Genomic DNA, 22656 nt, shown 5'->3' with positions numbered 1-22656 from the left:
GGACCAATTCCAGCTTTCAAGCCAGACAATTTATGTCCGCTCAGTGCATGGGTGTTCGATCATAAGGCTTGTGAACAGGAGTTTAGTTTACTATGATGCACCCATAGTCAGAAATCTATCTTCTCTATGCTAATTCTGATGTGATTTTCGTGAAGGAGAAGTCTATCAGGACATCTTGCACGACAGCACTGATCTATCCCACTCGCTGTCTTCTTCTTACCCATACCTCCTTGTCAACGGAATTTGGGCCTTTGCTGATCTCCTCACTGGCCTCTTGCGACTCTTCAGAGATCTTGACTTCTCGTAACTGCGTTTCCCAGACGCCAAGTTCATAACTCCCACGATCAGCCGCGCCGTTGAACAGATCAAATGACCAGCCGTGCTTCGGACAAGTCAACCCGGCACTGAAAACAATGCCAAAATCCTCAATGTCGAAAGGAACGCCCTGAGAGAGGGGATACAATGAATGAGGACATTTCTTGAATATATACCAGTCATTATGGGTTCCACACATATCTCTTTTACGATCACATTACAGCTCGGACTCACATGATCAACGGCGTGAAATTTTCCTTTGTATTGGAACACAAGAACCTGATCCTTGAGCCCCTTCATCTCCGAACGCTGCAAAGTCCCGTCTTCTCGAATCTCAATCTCCGCTCGCTGCGAGCTATCATCTCTCGGCACTTGAAAGACTTTGCATCCCGGCTTCAGCTCTGCTCCACCACATGCTCTGTACTTTGCCAGGTTTTCCTCATCGTAGCCGAGATCGGGGAAGGTCGAGGCGAGCCCAACGGGGAACCATTGTGCGCCTAGCGGAGATGCTTCCTCGAGAGAGCTCATATCCGGAGGCAGGATATGGCTGACGACGCTCCACGGGGAGCCACTCTTTGGCAAAGGGGTGAGTTGCCTCCTGATGGTGGATAATTAGTTGAGGCTATCTTGAGAATTTGGGTGATAACGGAGCATTTTCGCCGATTATGTCATCATTCGCTCTCAGCTTCATGCTTAGTCAGGTGGAATGCTTATGTAGAAGTCAGATCGACTCGAGCACTTACAAGGGAGGAAAAAGGGCAGAGTCGAATCATTGGCAAACAGAAGCTCTCGACAAACACATGTTCTTAGCGCTAGGCTGCGTGAGTTGACTGCTACGACTATTACCAGATCTTCAACACATAGGCGCATACATACCTCGTCTTCAATATCCATGCCCGCTCGCGAGTTGCTCCACGACTCTGACCCTTGTAGGTGATAGCTCGGGAATTGGACGGCTCTGATGGCTTCCTTCCTGCCGTTATCCCACCAATCATGGACAAATAGAAATATTTCCCCTTCTCTGCCTTGTTCAGTCAAGCCCGCTGATCATTCATCCTAGGTCTGCTAATGCAGGAACCTGAAGCTCAACAGGATTGAATACCACCTTAGCTTGTTACCAGCGTCTCTACAAAGTTAGGTATGCTACGCTACCGTTAGCTCACGCTGTTCACGCGAGGCTTCGCATTCTCCTCAGAAAACACAGGCCCAATGAAAGGAAAATTGCCTGGATCAGGGTTCCTCAGATGTCTCTCTTAATCCCCTGCCATCCGCTGAGACAGTGAGAGTTGCCGCTGAAACATACGACGAGCGTGTCACCCTTGCATCCGTTGCGAGTACCGGGTGCACGAATCGTGAGCTAGGCAGATGAGTTGTCGACTGACGTACGAACTGTATACAGAGCATCATCCAGTCTATTCCCTCTTCATTCAGCTTCGGCCAGGGTTCAATCTTGGCTCTCTTTAGCTGCCACGCTAACAGCTCATGATCGATTCTCAACTGCTTTCGAGTATATGTAGCTCTTCCCTAATTCTACCAAAGGCCTATAGGGCCATCAACCTCTCCCACGACGCTTCCCGCCCCCCCCGTTGCTTAGCAACAAGTCAACTCCATACCAGATGTGAATTGCTATGGTAAGAATGGTCTCTTTATCCGTTTGTCTTTTCATCTAATCTTCCACGGCAAATCCGGCATGTTTACCTCCACCAAAACACCCGAGGCAGATTGCCGTTGAGACAATGGTCCTTTACACGTGCCAGCGACCATCGCATACCATCTGGAATGGCCCACAAGGCCACATCTCGACAGTAAGCCCTAGCGCGCGAAGCGAACGTCAATGGGGACTTACACGAGCACGAGAGATGTCGGTGAAATGTTTCTTCCAGCTTTCACTAGTCATGCAGCATCTTGTCTCATTCCACCAGATGGATCTGAACCTCGATTTGCATCAGCCAAGAGCAGCGTCCGTGTGGTTCTTTGCGAGCCACGACCCGAGATACCCTGGCAACCATGCATGCCCCTCTCTCAGCTGTTACCCACTCGAGATGCATTCCGCTCTCCGGCAAGACTTCAAGATCCCTCTATCGGACATGGGTTCGAAAGCGTGAACGTGGAAATTATCCGGTGATAGTATGAGGAGTATATGCAATGGCAAAGACAGACGTCTGTCCAAGCCACGACTCACGGGCAGGGCCAAAGCAGAAGGTGGCAGAATGAGGTTCGTGAACACGGATCGACACGGCCGAACAAGTCTCCTTCCTATTCCAGCCTATTGTTGAGATGAATGGCGGTGATCACCCGTCGGACGTGAGACCTAGCAAAGATGGTCTCTCAGGGCATGGAAAGGAGAAGCAGTATATAAAAGACTGACCAGCGTCGCCGATTCCTCGACATCTTGGCCTCTCATCCTCATCTTCCCCCACCGACCAAACAACCCGCCTCCTTTGCACAATTCGCCATCGTCACCATGGGCTTCTCCAAGGTCGTTCCCCTGCTGCTTCTCGCCGCCAAGTCCGCTCTGGCAAACACCCCCATTGCCGCCAGCGACTTCTCACAGAATGGTGGTCTGGCAGCAGCTCAGGCCGCAGCCCCTATGTGGTACATGGCTTCAGGCACCTGCATGCCCTCCGCTGCCGAGGATGGCGAGGGCAACCAGACAAACGGCGTAGATGCCGACAACTGCAACATCAACGCGCTGGCACACGGCTGCCCTCAGCAGCCCACCTGGCAGGGAGCCAACACCTTCTACGGCAACGTCGCGGGCGAGCCCTTTGGCACCATTCCCACGTACTGGAAGGCGGGCTACTGTAGCGGAGATTCGTCGTGGCGCATCATCTACTACGTCTACTTCAAGAAGGACACGGGTCACAAGAGCGACTGGGAGGGCATTGTTATCAAGTTCACCAGCCCAGATGGCGGCAACACCTACGTTCGCGACTCTGTCAACATGGAGCAAGGTATGTCTTGTCTACGCCCACCTTCGGATGCCTGCGACTGTTCTCATGCTAACTGCGCGGTAGATGGAAACCACCCATCAATTAGCTGGTCCGATGTCAACGACACTTTCCAGGGGTAAGTGATCAATTGCCCGCTCAGGAGAAGAAAAGAGAGTCGCTGACCTTGGCTTGCCACAGTGACGACGACTGGGAGGCTTTCTCGCAGAAGAACCTCGACCACGGCAAGTTTTACTTTGGCAAATTCCACCACTCCGTCCACCAGGACTGGTACACTGCCGCCTTCAAGAACACTTGCCCTCCTACTTCCGGTGATGACTACCGCAACTCCGACTACCAGTTCTGGGCGTACAACAACCTGCGTCCTACGTCCGTCTTGAACCCGAGCTGGGACTGGGGCAAGGCTGGCTCGCCCGCCAACATCGACGTCTGCTCTTTTTAAGAAGTTCGTTTTCTCAGTCGGTGATGGTTGATCGGGTGGCATCCCTGTAGTTTGAAGATAATAATCATGATGTATGGATAACTTGGAACGTATCTCATCCGGAAGTTCAGGAAATAGAATGAGAATTTAATGCGAGAGAAGATACCTCTGCAAAGAGAAGAAAATGTCGTCGCCAGCACTTCACTCTAGAAGCCTCTCTGGCAACTGATTGAGATTGATTCACCGAGTGTAACTACCGAAGTCATCCTTCCCAGCGCCCTGTGCTTCATATATATATGTAACAAAGGAAGAGCAATGTCTCAGTTTCCTCTCACAGTGGCTCCGTCGGAAAGCTAGCCATTTCGAGCTATGAGCCTCCATGTCAATGCAGTGGACCGCTAGATCACTCGGAAAGCTAGCCAGATTGGCTTATCTGACTTCCGATCGATCTTTGAACATGAGTCGTGCAACTTAAACATAAAAGTGAAGCCGATCAGGGTCTCGGCATAGTCATCTTGCCTGGTTCTCGGAAAGTGTTTGATGACAAGAAGGCTAGCTGTTTGCAGTAATCTGCAAAGTAATCCTTCTCGACATGAAGACGGGACTCAGACAATCTTGCAAGCAGTGAAATCCGAAGGGAGACACAAGTGATTAATGGGATGACTGAATCAGAACGTATATATATTAAGAGAACATTTCCAAGGTATGAGAATCAACTCTCTGTTCAGATTGGTAAATACGTCTACTGCATCTCAACATATTTTCTTTGACAAACATTTGTCGGCATCTCCACTTACCATGTCCATAATTCTGGTCACTGGCGGCTCTGGCTTTGTGGCGTCTCACTTGATCTTGAAGCTACTGAAAGATGGGCACACCGTCCGAGCCACCCTCCGAAGCCTTTCCAAAGAGCAACACGTCAGGTCAGCCCTACAAAAAGCCGGCGCGATCAACCTCGACCGCCTATCATTTCATGCAGCCGACCTCACCGAGGATAAAGGCTGGGCAGAAGCCATTCAAGGCTGTTCATTTGTTCATCATGTTGCGTCGCCGTTTCCAGGACACGCAGTCAAAGACGAAAATGAGCTGATTGGACCGGCAAGAGAGGGGACTCTGCGTGTCCTCAGAGCGGCTCGAGACGCTCACGTTAAGCGAGTGATTTTCACATCGTCGTTTGCTGCTATCGGATATGGCTACAAGGATCGACAAGAACCTTTCACTGAGGCCGACTGGTCTGTCCTGGAGGGCCTGCCGCCATATCACAAAAGCAAGGCTCTAGCAGAAAAGGCTGCCTGGAAGTTCATCGAAGCTGAAGGGGGCAACCTGGAACTCTGCGTCATCAACCCAGTCGGCATATTTGGCCCCCTTATCAGCAATGAAATGTCAGCCTCGGTCGACCTCATCAAGAAACTCATGGACGGAAGCATAGCAAGATGTCCAAAGACGTACTTCAACATAGTGGACGTGCGTGACTTGGCGGACCTTCATATCCGGTGTATGCTCGACCCTGCGGCAAAGAATGAACGATTCATTGCCAGCTGCGATGGAAAGCCTTTGGCACTCATTGATGTTGCTCGTATCATCTCTCAAGGGCGACCTGACAAAGCGAAAAGGGTTCCAACTGCTGAATTGCCGACATGGGTTGTCAAGCTGGCGGCTATATTTAGCCCTGCAGCTCGAGATATGGTGCCGCTTCTTGATATCATTCGGCCGATCAACAATGACAAGGCGAAGACAGTGCTTGGCTGGGTACCGAGAACGGCTCGTGATACTATCCTCGATACTGTTGATAGTTTGATGGAACATGGTATCGCTTAGCGAAGTCTAGACACGCCGTGTAGTTCGTTGGCATTGATTATCCAGGTAGAGATGGTCTGGTAGAATTGGTATACAGAGCTTTAGTGGGGATTGATGGTGCCTTAGAGGATTGGGAAGTGTAGAGCAGATTGAATAAATGCCTGTATACTAGGCAAGATGAACTCGTTTTTGGTTCAGGAAGGCAACGCGTTATTTGGGTATCTTGCTACCAAATGTTGAGTTACGGCTCCCAACAAAGACAAGGCTAACGGGTTGAAATCTCTAGAATCCATGAGCACACTCCGTTGAGGCTGAGTGCTACAGTGATGTTGAGATCCCTCGCCTGCAGTGATTACTATCTCCAAGTTTCCCTTTTATTCCTCACTTGAATCCTGGTCATAAGTGAGAACGATCCATTCACAAAATTTCCTCCACTTCTCGCTGTAATCGCTCAACATTTGGTTCTTCATCGGTTCATCGTTGCAGCTATAGGCAATACTCCATTCGGCCAGTGTTCGCCAGCCCATCAGCGACATGTTTTCGCTCCCCATCATTGCCTGATAGAAGTCGTGCGACAGCATACTTGCTCTGCTATTGTTAGTATAAATGCTACCCGCAATGCAAAAGGATAACTCACTGCCAGGATCCAGGGTCGTCACTGTTGACAGTACAAGGGACACAGTTGGCCAAGAGTACCGGCAAGTGATGGGACTTTGTCGTCGGGACTAGTCCTAGGACCTCGTTCGATATAGGGCATGTCTCGATAGCAATCTGTCTCTCTTTGCAGATTTGCATCAGCAGTGGGTGCTTAGTGATGCTGAAGCCGTGGCCGATACGCTTGGTGTCTAAGAGAATTGCGTCGTACAAGTTGGAGTCGGTTTCGCCGCCGTGATCAAGCGTCTCGCCTGCATGCAGAATGAAGGGCAGATCAATATTTAGCGCCGTGATCTTAGCTCGCATATCGAGCAGGTCGGGGATCCAGAAAGAGAGCGGATATCCAGTGTCTTCTTGTCCCTGCAGATCAAATCCTGCACCACACAGTTAGGCCTCCAACGCAGCAGAAACATGCTAGACAGAGAGCTTACCGCAGATCAAATTTGGAAACAATTGCTTCATCTCAATGCAATTGTCCATGCACCATAACATGGCATCTCTTGAAGAAGATCTCATGCAAGCATAGATGACCTTGGCGCCGTAGAACAAGTGTCCTGTGGCGCGAATCTTTGGTGTTTCTTCTCGCAACACCTGCTGGAGGATCTGAAGAGCCTCCCTTTGCTTGAGCTCCCGAGTACCGTCATCGGATTTGATGGCAAATCCGTAATTGAGCGCCACTCGAATCTCGGCATACATGATACCATCTTGCGCAAACTTCCACAACGCTCTTCGGAAATGCTCTCTATATGCTGTTTCGTAGCCAAGCATTGACCGGATGACTGTAACTGCCCGAATAAAGTGTTGCCAAATGCTATCAATACACATCAGCATCCATAAGACTCTAACAAATGTCAAGATTCATTCTTTTTCCCTGCTTACCCATTCACAGTCTGTTTCGGATGATACGCGTCATCCGGCTGCAAGACCATCCGCTTCCGGAGCCAAGTTTCTGCCTTCGCTGCACCGCCAGGAAATCTTCGCAGGAAGCTTGAATACCGCATCCATGATCCACTGACATAGGTCTCGTGGAACATGTTTGACTCGGCCGGAGGTGTAGCTTGACCGAACACGCCAAACTGTGGCAAAGCATGAGCAAAGAGCCCTGCTGAGATCAACGGCACGTCAGATCTGATGTAGAGATTCGGTTGCTTGCGAGCATCGGCAAGCACAGTGTCTGGAGGTAGCAGGCAGTCGTAATGACAATGCAAAAGACACCCTTTTGGAGCTTTTGTAGCGACTTCGAACAGTTTGCTATCAGAAACGAGGTCTAGGCCGTGTAAGAAGCGATGTCCAGCTTCGTGTCCAGAGCCGTCGCTCTTGATGCCGTATACATTTCTGTCTTCCCACTCCTTAAGACGGTAAATAATCTCTTCGGCTGTCGATTCCAGGGGTGTCCTTTCAACCAGACTTTCATATCCGAGGGCCTTTTCAGCGCTTACAAGCGAGTCTCGAGCTTTCAGATATTCACCTAGCGACCAGATCGGCCCAGAAGGCCTAAAGTTGGTAGACATGTGGCAGTACTTGAGTGTTCAAGGTGAGGGGTTATTTACCAGAAAGTTGAAGAAAAGGTTAAAAGGTCTTGGGGAAACGACCCCGGCAAAGGCGACGTACATAACCGTTGGTAGAGCACCCTTCTCCCAAAACAATCTACCATGAATAGCTCTAATATGAAGAGTACCGTAGCCAATCCTGGATTCTGGCTCTCTTTGCTTTACCCCACTACCATGGGGGGAGCCGAGTCTTGGGATACGATAGGGATTTGAAGAGATATTTGGTCGATGTATGTTTAAACACCGTGTTCCCCCTTCAAGGTACGAGCGACATCAATCGAGTTGTTGTTGATTGCTCTGTTGCCATATACTTTTGAAGGTTCCCATTTCCAAAGCTGTATATGACACTCCCCTTGTCTCCCCGTGACCGTATGTTGTGCGTGGTAGTGTCGTGAAAGTGCTGGTCTGACTCCATCAGCTCTCTTATTGGGCCCTCTTATTGCCGGTTGACAATTGGCATGGGACGCAACCTAGAAGGGCTAGCTTTCCGAAGCACATCAGCTTATGCAGTTCATTCTCTCCAGTCAATCATATGGGCCATTTTGACGTCCTTCATATTGGAAGAAGTACCAATTTGCTATACAATCTCAATGCTACAGCCCTTCTGTATACCACAAAAATCCGCGTCATAGCCCATCTCATTCGTTGAACTCATTCTTCTCCAAGCATATCCAAGACTCAGTCAAATCCTTGCTTTTGAGCAGCACCGCTAACCTCCGGCAACCAAGAAGCCCTCAGCTTCACATTCAACTCCGTCGATGGTCGGCTAACCTTGTCCTTGGCAGGGCCGTCCAGCGTTCCCGACTGAACCAAAGAGATTGGTGCGAACATGTCCGCATCAGCCTGCTTGTAGAGGACCGAGCCACAGCTGCTGCAGAAGTTTACAGTCAAGTTGAATCCATCTTCGTGTTTCTGAGTGTGAGACACTGGGGATCCAGAAGTAATTTTCAGCTTGTCTCGTGGAACAGGAATATTCGCCGTATAGAGTGCGCCGGTTATCTTTTGGCATGATAAACAATGGCATTGTACCTGTATACTGTTCAGTATGCATTATCCGATTGCTTGTCAACCGGGACCAAAACCTACCACATTGCTAGAGTCCCCTTCAAACTCGTACTTGACGTTGCCACACCAGCAGCTACCGGAAGGCATCTTGACTATTAGAATGTTCGTGATGTGAAGAGTGAGAAATCAACTGTGGTCAAAGACGGAAGTATGAAAAGCCAGCAGGCCTTAGCTGAAAGTACATGCGAACGGGCTCCTATTTATACACGGCTCGTCGGTCATGCGTCCAGCCATTACTGATGGTGAGATGATGTAACAGCAGTCTTATCCTTGTTCTATATACAGATTCTAACTATTCCCTTATACCAGAGCTGACGATATGATTTACGCTTATAATGCGGGGAGAGCCTAGACGCTCGCACCTTTTGCACTTTTGCTGCCTCGACCCCCAAGTCAAGCTGCTGTCTCTCAAGCCACCTTCAAGCCATACCGCCAGCTTCTCAGCTCGTCCGTCTGACTTCTCCAATTGCATTTGTAATACATGCATTCTACACCTTAGGTGGTATTGAGTTTCAGCCGAGTGCGTCGTCACCAAGATAGCATTGGATAAGCACTATTTGGAGGACAGACAGCGTCCCCTTGGCAACCTGGTGGCTGTTTCTGGGAATGTTAGCGAGCCGCATTAGTTACTTGACTAGATATACCGAATTCGCCCGTATTCAAAAATTCGGTAATCGGCTAAATCGTTGAAAAGGCTGGCTTTTCTGGTTCTCTTCTTGTAAACTCCTTCCCGTTGACTCACTGAAGATAGGCTTTGTAGTAGCATGCGTGCGAAGACGCAAGCTGAGTAGCTGCCGTGTCGATTCGGTGTGTGCATAACCCGAAGCTGTTATATAAACACCAGAAACTTCCAAAGTTGATTTTCCACTAGGATATGCTAGCATAGGCGTAGAGGTATGTATCTTCTTAATGCATCTGTGATGGAGCTTCGTACGCTCAGTCTCCTGGAACCCGTTCGAAGACGTGAGGAGACGAACCTGTTTCTCGTGTAATCTACTGAAGAATCGCTCTTCAACCCATACCTCGTGCAAAATTTTCTGTGCTTCAAAACCCGACTCCCTATGACACAGAGTCCTTGCCAATGCAGGATATGATATCCCTTGTCCATGTCGATATTGACCCTTGTTCTCGTTGGCGGAGACTCGGAACGAAAGCAACGACGCCGATGTGAGATCTTATGCTAAAAGGACGATGCCAGATACTTCTGTTATGTTTAACAAAGGCAGAGAACCTCTCAATTACATGCCTCACATTCTCTTAAACCACAGTTATACACAGATTCACGGACCACGATCCTCTTGACCAGAAAGGTCTTTCAGATACTCCCGAATGAAAAATAGTCAAGCCACTTGGATGCTCGGAGAGTCTGCAAAATCATTATGCGACATCACCCGAGATATGAGCTGTCTCTGCGGTTGAAAACATTTTCTTATGACGTTGTGAAACCCAAGGTACCTATTCAGACTATTTCATTCAAGCTACATATTTCTAAGGCTGTGATGATGGTGGTTCCCCTTATTCGAGATTATCACACTTCCATGGGTCAATAGGCGCCCCTGTTTCAGTTTCAATTTGGAACTTCTGGAAGGTATGGTGCTTGTAATGGCAGCTTCTGACATGACGAAAACATTTGAAGCACATATCAAAATTGTTACACTTATCGCAACGATAGCGTGGCCCATAAATCATCTGCTAGCAGAGAAGTTGTCAACGATAAAGTTCTCCAAAAGACGGGTCAGGGAGTGGGAAAATACTGACACAACCACATGAATCGCAAGTATACCCATAATGACGGGGTGCGGCTGTAACTGGCACAGCCTCTTCATCATCGTATGATATCCCTTCCAAGCACCGTATCGGAGCCTCCGTGTTGCTTGCGCCACTATCGGGTCTCAATAGTTGATTAAGCTCTTCAGAATCGCCGAGGCCGTGATACTTTGCAACATCGATTGGTCGCCATCCGCGATATGTTACAGCATTCTTGTTTGCTTGCCGGTCCAGAAGAAGTCTGATTGTATCATACGATCTGTGGCGACATGCCCAATGAAGTGGTGTCCAACCGTCGATATCAACCTTTTCGAGTGCCTCCGGCTGATGTATTAGAACAAGTTCCAGCAATCTGTCATTCTCGAGTCCGGCGCAGAAATGGACCATATGACGCTGCTGATTGTCAACTTCGCGAATTCTGTTCTCCTCCTCATCGCCCTTCAGCATGTCATAGTCCGACATCCCCCAGTAGCTATTTCGCGGCAACATATGTAATGGCAGTCTGCCCTCCTTGTCGCGTGTCCCTTGGTTCAGGTCGCAATCGTTACAACTCAGGATCAATTCCAGTTCTCGCCAGAATCCAAAGTGGACGGCAAGGTGAAGCGGCGTTCCCCACTTCCCCTCCACAATGCTCATATCTGGATGGTTTTCTAGTATCAGCTGCACCATTTCGACAGTACCAAGGCGAACAGCAGACTGAAGGACCGTAGGGTAGGCGCCGGCTACCTTGTTGACTGTGGAGGGTTCGTGGTCAATGATCGCCTGGGCTATTTCAAGATACCGAGCGTCAGCGCTGTTGTCGTACCACGATCTCTCCGCCATGGCTGTTGCAGCGTGTAGAGGAGAGCCGATCTCGTCGCTTCCCAGTGTGGCTTCAGCGCCCTCGTGTAATAGGATCTTGACGATGGCTAGGGCATTTGGCTTAGCATAATGGGCGGCAATCTGCAGCGGCGTCCCATGCTCGGCATATAAAACACCCGGACGAGCACGGCCGTCCTTCGCCAGCAATGATACAATGTCAGGTTGATCCTGGTAAACGGCATAATGCAACATTGTGCCGTAATTGCCAATGATCTCCTCATGCTTTAGTCCATAGTCAAGAAGAGTACTTAGGACTTCCATGACATTGGTGCCACTTTCCAAGAGCTGCTGCAGCGCGAAGTTCGAGACGTCCCACTCGCCGTGATCACCCGAGATACGTGTCAGGACTTTGCGCAACACAGACGCCGAGGTTCTCAATATCGCATCCAATCTGTACACGTTCTTTTCCTGTGTCGATCTCTGAATTGGTGCGGCCAACAGGATGTCGACACATCGCTCGTAGTTCTCTGTGGCCGCTGCAAACATGGCCGTGACCCCCGACGAGTCAGGCACGTTGATGTCGGCACCGGCGTCGACCAAGAGCTTGAGGCAGTCCACTGCACCACGACTAGCAGCCTCATACAGCGGAGTGCGCCCATGCTGATCCGTGGGATTCAACTCGGCCTTTCGCAGGAGCAGTGACTGCACCAGTCGTGCATCGGATCTTGCAGCCCCCTGATGAAGCGCTGTCAATTGGGTCTGAGGCATCACGGCGTTTATGTCTGCCCCGGCATCCATCAGCAGCTCAGCCATCTTGACATTCCCTGTTGACACAGCTCTGAGAAAGCTTGCTGTAATACGGCGACGGCCATACAAGGGCAGGAGGATCTTTGCCGTCACAGTATGTCCTGCCTCGCTTGCTAATTCAAGGGGAGAGCGGTCCTTATCGTCCACTGCAGTGTGGTCTGCTTTATACTTGAGTAACATCTTGACGTTTTCAGGTCGTCCTTGTGATGAAGCTTCGTGTAGAGGCGTAGTATTGTTGCTATCGCGTGCTTCCAAATCGACGCCCGACACTCCAAGCAGCAATGAAAGAATCTCGTGCATTTCGAGGGCAGCTGCGTAGTGTAAAGCTGTTTTACCCTTCTCATCTGCAAGGTTGACATTTACCTTACGATCAAGGAGGATCTTAACGACGGAGAGGTAACCACTTTGAACGGCGCTCATGAGGGGCGTGTGCAACTGCAGATTTTGAGAGTCCAAAGCAGACACTGAAGTAACAGAACCCGCATCCGTAACAGTGGTGTAAGTAGGTGGCTCTTGGCGTGCCATTAATAGGCTAACAGCGACTTCTTCATGTCCATTTGCCAGAGCAAGATGAAGAGCAGTGTTTCCCCCACGATCCTGGGACGAAAGGTCAATTGCTGCGCCGGAATGTGCAAGGAGGAGCCCGACAATGTCACGATACCCACTGGCGCTGGCGGTATGCAAAGGCGTCAAGTGTGATGCTTCCATCCGGCCGACAGAAGCATCTACTCCCTCAATGGCGGCGAGCAATTGACCAACAATCTGGTAGTGACCATGTTGGGCTGCCATGAATAGCGGGATGTCAATCGGTGAACTCCCCTGGTTCGGCTGCAGACCCGCCTCGATCAACTTCTGCACGAGGGCTGAGTGTCCAGATGTCGCTGCAAGACGCAGTATCTCCATTCTAACCTCGAGCGATACACTCTTCAACGATTTCAACGCGTCTTCCGGGAGGTATGTTCCGTGTTCCGCGATCTCGTACCATATGGATGGCTCAAAGTTGCTATTGGCGCAGCCGCCTTCTTTGTAGAAGAGTCCCAAATTGCCCATTCTGATTGCTTGATTCATCGCAGTCCACCAATTCCGCCGTACGAACTCTTTCTTTTCCTCTGCGAGAGAGCAAAGTGCCGTATCAGCGCCCGTTTGGAAGATCTTGGGGAGTATTTCTTCCAGCATGCCGCCATCCATTTTGGCCAAGATGCCGGAATCTCCTAGCTGAGCTGATGTTATGAAGATAGAAGCAAGAGGCTCTTCAGTGTCTCCTGTTTCCTTAGTCGACCTGTTGTCGCTGGCAAGTTGTACAGTCGTCGCAAGCTTCAGAGCACCCTGGCGAGTACGCGGATTAAGACTGAGAATATCTGCAGCCTGTACCATGTCATATTCGCCTCCGCATTCCGCATCTTTTCCTTTGTGTACTCTCCGATATCGTAGCCACCAATTGACAATCTTTGAATCATGAAGAAATTCTGTGATGAACTTCAGTTCATCTTCCTCGTGTGAGTGCTCGCTTGGCGTTTCTGAACCATCGATCCAGAGTTGAACATGTGTAAGCCAGTGCTCAGCTGCATATGATAGCATAGGCGGTGGCACTTTTTCTTTCATTTCCTCCTCAGATGCCGAAATATCCGTTTCGCTATCATCAACTGTCTCCAATGAATCGGGAACATCGGCGTATGCCTTAGACTCCGAAGCTTCGTTGTTGAAGCTATCTCGAAGGACTCTGATGCAGTACCTCGCGATATAGAGGTCGGGATGGCATGTCGTATGATTCCAGTCGTCGAACTGAGTGCCACTTACACCAGCGGTGGAGTCTCTTCGTTCTCGTTGTCGCAGCAGCCTAGCAGTAAGCAGTGCTACTATCTCGGACCTTGCCAAGTATATGACGTCGCCGTCTGTTTCAACGAGCCCTGGCAGTAACTTTCGGAGTTCCTCCACAATGACTGAGGAGAAGTCACCGTGATTTGAAGTTCCGGTCTCGTAGATCAATATCGCTTGAAATTCAGCATAACTTAGTGGCCGAACCGCATGCGTAATCCATCCCAGGCAAGACTTAATCCAAGGATTGGTAGATTCTGCAACTGTGTCCAGCATGAGATCCGTGATGTCTTGATCGTTCTTTGATGCATGAGAAACAATATTTGCCAGTGAAGTGGAAGCAAAGAGAAGGTTTTCGAAAATTGGGATCCATTGGCTGGGAGTCATGATTCGTATCCCTTCAAGCATTCTGGTCAAATCAGGCCGTAAGATTGACAGTCTGCGGTTGCTTTCAAGCATTTCTTTCATTTCAGATTCGTGGTCCTTTCTCAAGGCGTTCCGTTGCCGAAAACCCTCAGTCCTGATATCAGATGCAGTACCTATGCCCAAGTTACCCGGTTGGGGCCTGTGATATCGAACGACCAATATTTTGGCGTAGATTTCCGACTGGCTGACCCATGAAAGCAAGTTTGATGTTACCTCATGAACAGGCCCATCGCTTTTTTCATCATCTGGCCGGACAATGATGATAAAGGGAAGGTCAGTTCCATGATATCGAAGGAGAGTCTTAATCAATCGTTCAAGGCAAATTTCCTTCCACAATGTGTTACTCGTCTTCATAGATTCTTGAACATTCTTGAAGACCGGTTGAACTCGTCGGAAGACGCGGGGATAGTGCGTCAGGTACTGGTGAGCAAGGGACACCAAGAGCTGCAGTTTCGTGGCCGGAACTCGTCTTGGCGGATAATTGACGAGCGTGATGAATCGGTATCGGCTCCTTGGTTGCTTTTGTAAAATTGATGTCATCAGAGAGCTTGACAAGGCGGCGGTGTCAACAACACAATCCTCAAGATCCACTATCTGGATGGATCTTGCAACTGCTTCTGGTTTGCGTGCAAATTCTTGTTCATCAAGCCGCAGCTCCGAGTCCCAAGCATGCCCTTGATGAATTGCCGTAATTGTGTTCAAAGAGCTCTGAGCTTTAAGGTCACATTGGCCAAATAAGCTGCTGGTGGATAGTATTACGTCGCAAAGGCTCATATACGTTGACCTGGACACTCTCGGCGGTGACGCCCCTAAGCCGCATCTTGATAGTAGACTCAATGACTCTCGATATTCGCTCCTCGTGGCTTCCATTAATCAGTGATTCAGGTCTTTCAAACAAACTTATTAAGGTCATACCAGCATTTGCATCTTGTAGCATCGAGAGAAAGTCCTTCTCAATGTCGGGTTGAGACAGATTCGCGAGGGTACCATGGCTTTCCTCACGACCGATCTGCCTCTCGCCATCGTAGCCGAACGTAGCAGCATACTGTGGTATAACCTGTAGCGGATTTATGTTTAGGATACTCTCGTTGGCCAAATTGAACTACAAATTAGGGTCTTTCTTACAACGCTGTGGTATCCAGATTTTGACTCTTCTTGGTAATAATTGACGTATCTGAACTCTTGTTGGCGGCTTACCGACTCGAACCGATCGGCTAGTTGCTGGTGAAAAATGGCAAGACGGCGCACTACGTTCGGTAGCCATCTGCTAGAGGTGCCTTGAGCTTTTTGATAGATCAAGTTTGAGATGGTATAGTCCCATGGTAGTTGCTCTGAGGCCCGGTGAGGTGTGCCAAAAAATAGCTGCAACTTGGTAAGCATGGTACATAGGACGTAGTATTGCGACGTGTCAAACTGACGAGATGAGTAGTGTTCTTAATTATCCGTTCGTGCAGCGGCTCAGGTGACTCAAAAGCACTTATAAGAGCCTGAACAAGAAGTCATTAGACACCCTGCGTACTCTGTAGAATTGGGACAGGGGGAAACTTGCTTGTTTTAGCAGTGTTCCACCAATATCACGTGCGATGAAGACGATGGCAATATCCTGATAGTATCTGTGAGCTAGATGTTTGTAGATATTTCAACCGTTCTGATCATTATACCTCGTGTGTCGTCTCATCAATCTTCCTAGTTACAAAGTCGAGGAGCTTTGAGGCGGCTTCTTGAATCTTCGTTTCGGGCGAATCCTCATCAAGCACCAGACTAGAGTCGAACGTAAACTCGGAGGAATCGAGAGACATTGCTGATAAGCTGTGACCACGCCACGCGTGCTTGCCATCTAGCCCATTGATACTGATAACCCTAGGCGACCTTTAGTATTGAGCTCGCTTGCGGAAATTGGTGCTCAAATGGTCACTTACTGAACTCGAAGGGCAATGCTATGGGTGGATCTGTACTCAGCCTCCGACGAATACAGCTCGTTGTTGCCACGCTGATGACTACTGTTTGATCTTGATACGGTATCTTGAGGCTCAATTACAACCTTGGGGTCGTTTGGGGACGTTTTCTTGAGAACCTCATCCCTGTTCCCAGAGCTGCCTTCAGATTCTGGTGCGAGATTGTTACTCTTCGGTTCTGTCGAATGATACTCTGGGCGCGGCTCTGCCACTGAGGCTTGGCGGCGAGCAAACCTGAGCCGCTCAAGCTGAAATTGTCTCATAGATGATCTCATGTCGCGATGAAGTCTTCGATCAATGAATGACCTCTTGACAATGTGGTAAATAGACAATGACTAAATCAATGTCTGGATCTGAAGCTCTTTAGTGTGCTATTTAATAGGAGCTTTCCGAGCTCTCTGGCTAAGAAAAACCTTCTCTCCCATTACATGTATGCCGCCCATCGATGTCAGCAGGTTTCTCATTGGATGTAACTGAAGTCTCATTACTTATTATGCGGTGCAACCCCAGCCAGACCTGCCGATAACAGAGTGAGTGGCACCGACATATCACCGAGTAAATTACTTAACACACTCCTTTCAATGAGGCCACTCTTAGAGCCAATCAATGAGAGGGTGGCTTGCAAGATGCCAGCTGAATGATGTGCTCCTTCGGACAGTCAAGTTTCTTTTGGCCCTCGTGATCACTTTCTTAACGTCGGAATAGGTGTATAGCACTAGATCATGGATGGGTGAATCGCATGAGCCTCCTAATACCGTCCTCGGCGGCCAAAAGTTCCGGCCAGCTCACATTCATTTTAAATCATCAAAAACACCATCCACACCTTCATATGAAGTCCAACAGAGTATTCTCCTACCATTCATACAGCTATTCAGTCAGTCATATGGTTTTCTCTTGCATACGCCATGCACGCGACCCGATGGCGGCAGCACCATCTGCAGCCACAGAATGATAATGGACGACGACGAGGAAGGGCAACAGGAGAGTCAACAGAGAACATTCGTAAAGGCCTACTGGCAGATATCCGGACGAAAGTCTCCAAAGCTCAACCGATCGATTCCATTGAGGTATACGGAGATCGCCTGGAAAAATGTGTGATCGACTCTAAGGAGAGAAGCCAAACACTGCTCCACTGGATCGTGACGCAAGTCGAGACTCAAGACCGCGAAGCGCCTGATGCCGAGGACTTCAAGCTTGCGGCCCAAAAAATGGTGCAATTGGCGATGAAGTTCAATGACAAGTTGATCAGCGAAGTCGACAATGCTGGAGAAACGGCGCTACACCATGCTCTTACCTCACACGATGACAGGGTTTCCTCCCTAATTGAAACGATGTGCGATCACGATGGGGGCAAGGAGTATCTGCAACGCGCAATTGCTCACGCCAACAACGATGGGGACAATTGCTTACACTTGGCAATTGACCACAGGCCTGATATTGCTGAAAAGCTCATATCTATCGCAAATGAGGCAGCCTTCTGCCAAAAGCGCTGTCGTAACAAAAAGCACATCGGCCAAGCATCGCCCGATCATGGCAACACGCCCCTTCACGATGCTGTGAGTTACGAACGCGGTGTCATCAATAAACCCCATTGTCTCAATCCCACGAACGGTAATCAATGCGAACGCTGCCACGTTCTCACCATGGAATACAATCAGGCGGTGTCCGACGCTACAATGCTCGTTATAAGGCTAATTGAGCGGTGCGACAAAGCATTGAAGATCAAGAATGACAATGATGAGTCACCCTTCTTATACTATCTCCGAACCAAAGCAGAATTCCAACCGGAAGAGGCGAACAAGAACTCTGTAGCGGCATTCCGGGAGCCTACAGCCTGCTGCGCAAGCCCCAACAACGAGGCCTCAATGAGTATAGAGAGTCACCTCATCGAGTCGGCTTTTTTTGTTGGTGGATTCAAAGATGCATGCGCCTGTTTCTTTGGGGATAAAGCTGGTAAGTATTGTCTTCGGCACTACACATTGTTTGACAAGCGGCCTTTACTGACTGAGAGTGAAGATCAGGATGGCAAGAGTTGGCCTTTGAGACCAGGTTATCCAATCATGGTGAAGTCGCACGAAACGTATAAACAATTCATTCCTCAGGGCACACATGTTATATCTCACGTGGACCTGCAGATTGGCAGGTCCGCGTCTTCTCAAACTGATAAGCCTACCCACCCGGCAGTACGGAAGGGAGGAGGAAGCAGCACTGTTTTACGACAAGAAATCGAGCCCGCCAACGAACATGGAGATGATGATGATCGCATCATTGCCCAGTGGCAGAACGATATGCTATCGTTAACCAAAATTTTCAAGATGCTGAAGCAGCAGGGCGTGAAACGAATCCTCAAAGTCACTATCAAGGACAACTCAAAACGGCCATGTAGCGACCAAGTCATTCAACAATGCCTCGCAGGTTTCGACGTCCGGTATCTGGACTGGAACAAACCGGACTTGAGCGTTAGCATCATTTGTGCCTCATGCCCAAAAATTGCGGAGTTGACACTCTATTCTTCCGGGCGTAGAGCTGTTCTGGAAAGCTGGGCATCCAATACGGGCCTTTGCAGGTTACGACAAGTAGGACTTCTTCCCTCTCCCACTCAATCTCAACACCCGGCCGCTTCTTGCAACTTAACCAGCAGCGGCTGTGCTCTAGCAAATTGGCTAACAATTCAACTAACCCCTTGCTAGCTACTGCGCGTGAATCTGGAAACCGTAGCAGTGAGTTTACCGTCTCTGAAGCTGATGAACGTCAGCAATAAGGGTTTGCGATTGTTAATCAGAAGCTAGGGCTTGGAGGAATACGGTGTCTATAAGACAATAGTGGATGGCTTCCAGACAGAGTTGATCGAGAACATACAGCTCATACGACGGAAGTTGGTCCTTGCATCGATCATGGAGACGTGTGAGCTAGAAATTCAAGACCTCGAAGACTATGTCCGAAACCTTGCCATATCCAACGAGAATGGAGACGACCCGGACCCCTACCCAGAGATGCTTGAAGACAAAAGGAAGAAAATCGAAACATATCGAAAAGACTTGGCTTCACTAGAAAGAGAGGGCGCGAATCTTGAAGCTCAACGTTTGAATCTCCTCTTGGGTAACACCGGCGTCGCTACGGTCACTGCTGCCAACGCTGTGTCGCATGAATTTGGAAAAAACGGGGGAGATGGCAATTCTGATGGCAACAATAGACCACCGGCGGATAAGGGCAAGTTATTCGATGGCTTGAATTTCAGGGAAATACCCACTGCGACATCTCGGAAATGGCTGTATGGCGCTGATTACGATGTAGCTTCCACTATGGGGTCAAGGCTATGCAAGACCACCACCAAAGTGGACGACTACAGCCCTGGAAGCATTGTGAGTCTCGAGTTCGAAGCAAAAATCTTCATGGAATCGCCCACATCGAGCCATCAAGGAACTGTGCGGACGGTGACCAATAGCGATGGCACGATAATTGAGGTCTCTACCGCCTTGTAAGTTCTTAGCATTCTCACTTCGCTTATGAACATGTCTGGTCGGAAAGTCATCTGGACTTTGGACCGGCAAACGGCCAATTAACTAACCGATTTCTGCGATAGGGAAGAGAATCGCTGGCTTAAAGCCGTTTATAGATTTGTCCGGAAATGGGTACAGACACCCGAGATTGAGAAATGGGAGCCAGTCAAGGTGGCACTCATTGATGATGGCATCGACATCCGTCAGTTTGAACATTCCGTGCATCATCCGGGATGGCCACCTGCAAAACCGTACAGCGATGAGAAACTGTGGTATCATTCAGAAAGGGGCCATGGCACCATAATGGCCAAGATGATCTACAAGATGTGTCCGCGCGTGGAGCTCTTTGTTGCCAAATTGGCCGACTTCCACGATCCCAAGAAGCTTGACAATGCCGACAAGGCTGCAGATGTAGGTTTGAACAACTTGTTCCTTTCCCCCCTCTACGGACCTTACTTTCGCCAGTTCGGTTTCTAGGACTAATTGTGGCTCAGGCTATTGCATGGGCAATCGAGAACAGAGTCGACATCATCTCCATGAGCTGGAGTTTGGTGGCATCAGACGACAACAAGGACGGGATAAGCAAATTGGAGCGAAAGATCAAAGAAGCCGCTGATGCGAAAATCCTCTTGTATTGCGCGGCTGCCGACAAAGCAGGCTTTGTCAAGAATGACACCCTGTTCCCGCACAGCAGCAGGACACCTTACATCAGGATTGTTGGCTCAGCGAAGGAGACAGGCGGCGAGTCGACTTTTGTTGATCCCACCCAAGTCCATTATCTGTTTCCCGGAGAGCGAATCCCTGATCTTGGAGAGACCAAGGGCAGCTCGGTCGCCACTGCTCTCGCCGCCGGCTTCGCTGCCCTCATTCTCTGGTGTTTCAGGAGCAAAGGCGAGAGCGACAAAGACATAGCTGACCCAGACGGCATGCACATCGTCTTCCAGAGCCTGGTAAAGCATCCAAACAAGTGGGTCAACGTAGCGAATCTGCTTGGAATTGATAGCGTTGAGGATGTGGATGAAGTTATTAAATGGTGCAAGTCAGCTCTTTATGCTGAAAATAGGCGATAGAGGCTCAGGTATTCATGAAGCTTCAAGATATGTTTACATTAGGACTGACATGGAAATTTCTGCATTTTTTAACCTTGATACACAAAAGAATGTGGCGGTGTCTTTCCCTACGATGTATTAATTCAGTATAGGTATTTTGATACTGCTCGCAAATTCTTCTTTAGTAAGGTAGTGATATCTATCGCGGGTCAGCCCGAGTTACTCGGTCCCAAAGTCCCCTCCAGAACATGCCTTACAATTCTAGGATCAGGGCCAGCAACATCGCATTTCATAGATGCCAAAAAATGAAGAAAAAAAAAAGAAAATCTGTCATGTTCAATACATAGGTAGCTTCACAGGCTCTGTTGTAACCTCCTCGTCCACAATCTGAAACTCGGCATCCAAGTCCACCTCATCAAGTTGCTGTCTCTTGCTGTCAAAGGCCGACGACTGCACCACATGAGGATCAAACACTATTGGCTCATCCCGCCTTATTTGCCCAGTGAGCCTCCGCTTTCTCTCCTTGAGGTCTTCCCACCAAGATATGTGTGTCTCGACTTTGACGGTGCCCAGAAACAGACCGTTGTCGTTCGGCTGACGCTTAAGCAGAACAGCCGTCCGCATATACGCTGGCACGCCTGAGCGCTTAGATTCGTTCTCAAGCATGATCCACCGTACAGAATCTGGTCGGTTGCGGTCGGGGCTCATGACAAACGGCTGGCCTGTGACACGGATAGCGTCGACGATCTCGGAGCTTGTGTCACGCTCCAAAGAATACTTGGGGCTCAGCGAGAAGTAAGGCTGGAAGCCGACACTGAAACCCAGTTCATATGTTTCCTTGCCGCCAATATGACGTGTTGAGCGTTTGTAAGTTGATGTACCGGATGGAACGGCTTTCACAACTTCAGGATTCCAATAGTGGCTACTGAAGCCAGCGTGGCGTAGCTCTTGAGCTTCATTCTCGGCTTCACCTCGAGGGCCATGGGCCAGGAATGATACTTCGATCATCACTGACTTAAAGCGCAAGTCTTGAACACCAGAGATGATATTCCACTCGAATATCACAAGCGTGTGTGGCTCGTTGTCAGCGAACCCGTGTACGACAACTGGCATTATGCCGACCACTGACATCAAGCTCGCATTTCCTCGTCTGTCAGTACCCGTCACTGCTTTTCGGTGAGGAACTGGGCGCCCGAATTTGTCCACCTCGTTGGGCAAATGATACTCAAGGTCATCTTCCCAACCAAGCTCGATATAGATCTCTCTGTTCATGGCGCCGAAGTTCACGACTGGGAACCTGAAATAATGTTGTTGCCAAGCTCTGCAGCACAAAAAGAGGCAGATTTCTTGCTTTACCAAACGAATGATATTGATAGAGCCACTTCGGTGTCAGGAAAAGCTTGCCAAAAGCGAGCCGACATCAACCATCAATGAATGATAACAGCAGAACGGCTTCTCAATGTTCTGTCTGACGAGTTCGGAAACTTATTGGTCATCGGCCAGGCTATTGGTGCCCGCTCTGCGGCAGAGTGTGAGGTATCTGTAAATATCCTCGTACTTTTGCATCACACATATGAAGACACCCATTTTCGCTGTGCCAAGCCAGGATCAGGACCATCCAGCGGCTGGGAATACTATCCAATGAGGTTTGTTATAGGGAGATCACCGAGGATTCCCCTATCTACAAATTAACATTTGGCGTTATATACCCAACCCTCCTTAATATATTACCTACCTTACTTAGCCCAGATCGGGTGCTTCGGGTTGTGTAAAGTCTACCGAA

General features: G+C 49.2%; 8 protein-coding genes across 8 annotated transcripts; 3 read left to right on the top strand and 5 right to left on the bottom strand.

The window, feature by feature from the left end:
- Window positions 1–193: 193 nt before the first annotated feature.
- TRIREDRAFT_66563 (uncharacterized protein) lies at window positions 194–843 on the bottom strand (the record flags this gene model as incomplete). Its single annotated transcript, XM_006967777.1, has 2 exons — window positions 194–478; window positions 550–843. The coding sequence occupies 2 exons, from the start codon at window positions 841–843 to the stop codon at window positions 194–196; spliced, it is 579 nt and encodes a 192-aa protein (XP_006967839.1).
- Window positions 844–2779: 1936 nt separating this feature from the next.
- TRIREDRAFT_110272 (uncharacterized protein) lies at window positions 2780–3708 on the top strand (the record flags this gene model as incomplete). The annotated part of the gene is made up of 3 exons (XM_006967857.1): window positions 2780–3269; window positions 3333–3384; window positions 3447–3708. The coding sequence occupies 3 exons, from the start codon at window positions 2780–2782 to the stop codon at window positions 3706–3708; spliced, it is 804 nt and encodes a 267-aa protein (XP_006967919.1).
- Window positions 3709–4485: 777 nt separating this feature from the next.
- On the top strand, window positions 4486–5505 carry TRIREDRAFT_110271 (uncharacterized protein; the record flags this gene model as incomplete). The annotated part of the gene is made up of 1 exon (XM_006967856.1): window positions 4486–5505. One exon carries the CDS (start codon window positions 4486–4488, stop codon window positions 5503–5505), a length of 1020 nt encoding a protein of 339 aa, XP_006967918.1.
- Window positions 5506–5858: 353 nt separating this feature from the next.
- On the bottom strand, window positions 5859–7649 carry TRIREDRAFT_66689 (uncharacterized protein; the record flags this gene model as incomplete). Its single annotated transcript, XM_006967776.1, has 4 exons — window positions 5859–6072; window positions 6122–6512; window positions 6570–6949; window positions 7018–7649. 4 exons carry the CDS (start codon window positions 7647–7649, stop codon window positions 5859–5861), a joined length of 1617 nt encoding a protein of 538 aa, XP_006967838.1.
- Window positions 7650–8366: 717 nt separating this feature from the next.
- On the bottom strand, window positions 8367–8732 carry TRIREDRAFT_66696 (uncharacterized protein; the record flags this gene model as incomplete). Its single annotated transcript, XM_006967775.1, has 1 exon — window positions 8367–8732. A coding segment is annotated over one exon (366 nt), but the record flags the coding sequence as incomplete, so codon positions are not given.
- Window positions 8733–10679: 1947 nt separating this feature from the next.
- TRIREDRAFT_66758 (uncharacterized protein) lies at window positions 10680–12089 on the bottom strand (the record flags this gene model as incomplete). The annotated part of the gene is made up of 2 exons (XM_006967774.1): window positions 10680–10826; window positions 11781–12089. Coding segments are annotated over 2 exons (456 nt in total), but the record flags the coding sequence as incomplete, so codon positions are not given.
- Window positions 12090–17229: 5140 nt separating this feature from the next.
- Window positions 17230–20894, top strand: TRIREDRAFT_110267 (uncharacterized protein; the record flags this gene model as incomplete). Its single annotated transcript, XM_006967855.1, has 6 exons — window positions 17230–18277; window positions 18341–18900; window positions 19015–19044; window positions 19114–19802; window positions 19941–20235; window positions 20319–20894. The coding sequence occupies 6 exons, from the start codon at window positions 17230–17232 to the stop codon at window positions 20892–20894; spliced, it is 3198 nt and encodes a 1065-aa protein (XP_006967917.1).
- A 315-nt stretch (window positions 20895–21209) lies between these two features.
- On the bottom strand, window positions 21210–22460 carry TRIREDRAFT_123260 (uncharacterized protein; the record flags this gene model as incomplete). Its single annotated transcript, XM_006967773.1, has 2 exons — window positions 21210–22170; window positions 22432–22460. The coding sequence occupies 2 exons, from the start codon at window positions 22458–22460 to the stop codon at window positions 21210–21212; spliced, it is 990 nt and encodes a 329-aa protein (XP_006967835.1).
- Window positions 22461–22656: the final 196 nt, after the last annotated feature.

Source organism: Trichoderma reesei (genome assembly GCF_000167675.1).
Source record: "Trichoderma reesei QM6a unplaced genomic scaffold TRIREscaffold_19, whole genome shotgun sequence".
Taxonomy (NCBI): domain Eukaryota; kingdom Fungi; phylum Ascomycota; class Sordariomycetes; order Hypocreales; family Hypocreaceae; genus Trichoderma; species Trichoderma reesei.
This window is presented reverse-complemented; position numbering and strand designations above follow the sequence as displayed.